The sequence below is a fragment of the Trichosurus vulpecula genome, chromosome 1, assembly GCF_011100635.1.
Source record: "Trichosurus vulpecula isolate mTriVul1 chromosome 1, mTriVul1.pri, whole genome shotgun sequence".
NCBI lineage: Eukaryota > Metazoa > Chordata > Mammalia > Diprotodontia > Phalangeridae > Trichosurus > Trichosurus vulpecula.
Window position 1 is genome coordinate 350,025,234 of NC_050573.1, and position 3,075 is coordinate 350,028,308.

Below are 3,075 nucleotides of genomic sequence, written 5' to 3' on the forward strand. Positions count from 1 at the left end.
AAAATCTATTAAAACATCATAATAATTTGCAAGAAACAAAGCTATTTTTCTAAAAGCTGTAGGAACAGGAAAGAAACATTACATCTTATTTGTATAAACATGAACACTTAAACTTAAAGCTAGACACACCGCAGGTAAATCCGAGTATTTAAATGTTTTATAAAAATGAGCAAAAGATACTCATTTATTTGGATTGTTCCAAAGGTCAAGAGTTAAATCTGCATGATAGTGATGGTATAGTGTGGTCTGCTGGTCTGATTTAAGAGTTCAATGTCCTTTATATTTTTGGTATTTGGCCCACTGATGTCCAATATCCAAGATATTCAGATCAAAAAATGGAAATAAGGGCAAAGACTCCACATAACAAAGCACAAGGATATTCTACTAGAAGTTGCTGTTCTTCCATGGCTAAAGCAGAAATGAAAATTTTGGAAGCAGAGAAACTGCACCATCCCATAATACCAGCAGTGAGAATAATTCCCACCATTCCTTGCAGAGAAAATATAACCACAAAGCTGGAAAGTAGGATCATTGGAAGGAGGCAATATCCAAGTACACTAGCGACACAACCAAATGAGACACCTGTCATACTCATTAAGTTTAAGAGATGAAACATTCCTAGACATCCAACTGCACTGATCCTGTATATATATTCAAACTTAATTTTACCAGCCAGTAACAATGTGGCTCCAAAGGCTAGACAGAAAACCATTGGTCTTGCCAAATCAGTTTCATTCATGATGCTTCCATCTGCTACTTTTAATGGGTGCAGCACTGTTAGTGTTTTCTGCCAGATGTGATCAAAATTGATTCCTAATTCTTCTGATAAAGGTGCCTCATCCTCAAAGTTGTTTCCATAGAATGACTGTGGCATAGATGGAATATATGCCTGTGATGGCTGGAAAATTTGTCCAGTATAAGACTTCTGTGGTTGCATCATGTCTGGAGGGACAAATCTGCCTTGTTGAGTGTAGTCATAGCTTATATACTGTTTGCTGTATGGTCCCCCTCCAGAATAATCATAATACCGCTGTGTTTGGTCATTGATGCTGTAACTGATCTGGTAGGAATCCATATTAAAGCTGTCAAACCCTGACATTGTGGATAATTTAGTTTGGAAACAGCTCTAGTGGCCTTAAAATCTCCCAAGGGTCTGTAGCAGATCCCCCAAAATGGTACTGTTGCTATGTGTCAGAGGGCCAAAAAACCATCTTTCTTTATTTTTTAAATAATGATAGTATATCTATTTTACAGATAAAACTATTTCCCAATTTTATTCAATGATTTTTTTACTTTCAATTTTATTAATCTCTACTTGATTTTTGGAATTTCTGTGTTGATTTTTAATTGGGGATTTTTAACTTGTTCTTTTTTCTACTTTTTAAAAATTGTGTTGCCCACTTAATTGATTTGCTCTTTTATTTTTTATTGATATAAGCATTTAGAGAGAAAAAATTTTCCATAAGTACTGCTTTGGCTCCATCTTATAAATTTTGGCATGTTGTCTCATTATTGTCATTCTTTTTTAATGAAATTGTTTTTATGATTTGTTCTTTGACATGACCATTTTTTAGGGTTAGATCATTTAATTTTTAATTTATTTTTAATCTATGCTTCCAAGGCTCTTTATTGAATATAATTTTATTGCATTATAGTCTCAAAAGGGTGCATTTAATATTTATGCTTTTTTGCATATATTTGTGAGGTTTTTATACTCTCATATATGGTTAAATTTTGTAAAGGTCCCATGTACAGCTGAGAAAAAAAGGTATATTCTTTTCTATTCCCATTCAATCTTCTCCAGAGTTCTTTTATAGCTAACTTTTGAAAAATTCTATTCATCCCATTAACTTATTTATTATTTTGTTTATAGATAGATTTATCTGCTTCTGAGTGGGGAAAGTTGAGGTTCCCTACTAATATTGTTTTACTGTCTATTTCCTTCTGTAATGTACTTTTCCTTTAAGGATTTGGATGCTCTGCCAATTGTTGCATGTATGTTTAGTATTAATGTTACTTTGTTGTCTATGGCAACTTTTAGCAAAATATGGTTTCCTTGATTATATCTTTTGATTAGTGGTTTTTTGTGTTTTGCTTTGTCTGAGATGATTGCTGCTGATGTCTTTTTTTTAACCTCACCTGAAGCAGAATAGATTTTTTTTACTAGTCCCCTATTTTAACTTTGTGTTTCTTTCTGTTTCAAGTATGTTTCTTCTAAAACATATATTGTTGGATTCTGGTTTCTAATCCATTCCATTATCTTTTTCTTTTTATGGGTGCACTTATCCCATTCACTTTCATAGTTATGATTACTAATTGTATACTTCTAAGGAGAAATTTTTAAGAAGTAAAAGATCAGTACCATCATGGAGGATGAGAAGTGAGGAGAGGTCACTGAATTTCATGGTATAATGGAAACATAATTTCATCTGGAGTTAGAAAACCTGGGTTTGAATCCCAGCTCTGTGACATAATACTTTCGAGACTTTGGGATATCTGATCTTTCTGTGTCAAAATTTCATTCTCCTTAACCTAAGAGATTTGATCAAATTGTCTCTAACCTGGAAGGTTATGAAAACTATCATTCTATGGTCCTACAATTTGTTAAGAAATAGGCTATAAGTGAATTTTGAAAGGACAATTCTGGGAGAGAAGCGACCAGCTTACATAAGTTTTATTCTCATTGGGGAAAAATTCTGAAGCAAATACTAAGCAACAGACAAGAAAGTCTATGCTTTTTTCAAAGAAAAACATCCCATCTATTCCAAACTCATTCTTTTAAGGAATAAGGAATTCTGTGTGTTATCAGACCCATTGTCTGTTCAGCCAATTACTATTTCTGGAATGCAAAAAATGTGTGAATAGATGCATAAACATCAATAAGGCAGGGTGGTATAATGGATAGAGCTCATGGTCTGGATCCAGAGGACTTTGGTTCAAATCCCATTTTTACTAATAGATTTCTCTGACACAATGACAAATATGCAGTCAGCACCTATATATCAAAGATGTGTCCTTCCTTCCTTCCTTCCTTCCTTCCTTTTGTTCTTCCTTCTTTCCTTTCTTCTTTTATGA

General features: G+C 33.3%; 1 protein-coding gene across 1 annotated transcript; it reads right to left on the reverse strand.

Annotated features, from left to right (window-relative positions):
- Window positions 1-328: 328 nt before the first annotated feature.
- Window positions 329-1,099, reverse strand: LOC118834765 (protein YIPF5-like). Its single transcript, XM_036742195.1, has one exon. The coding sequence runs from the start codon at window positions 1,097-1,099 to the stop codon at window positions 329-331; it is 771 nt and encodes a 256-aa protein (XP_036598090.1).
- Between the last annotated feature and the right edge of the window lie 1,976 nt (window positions 1,100-3,075).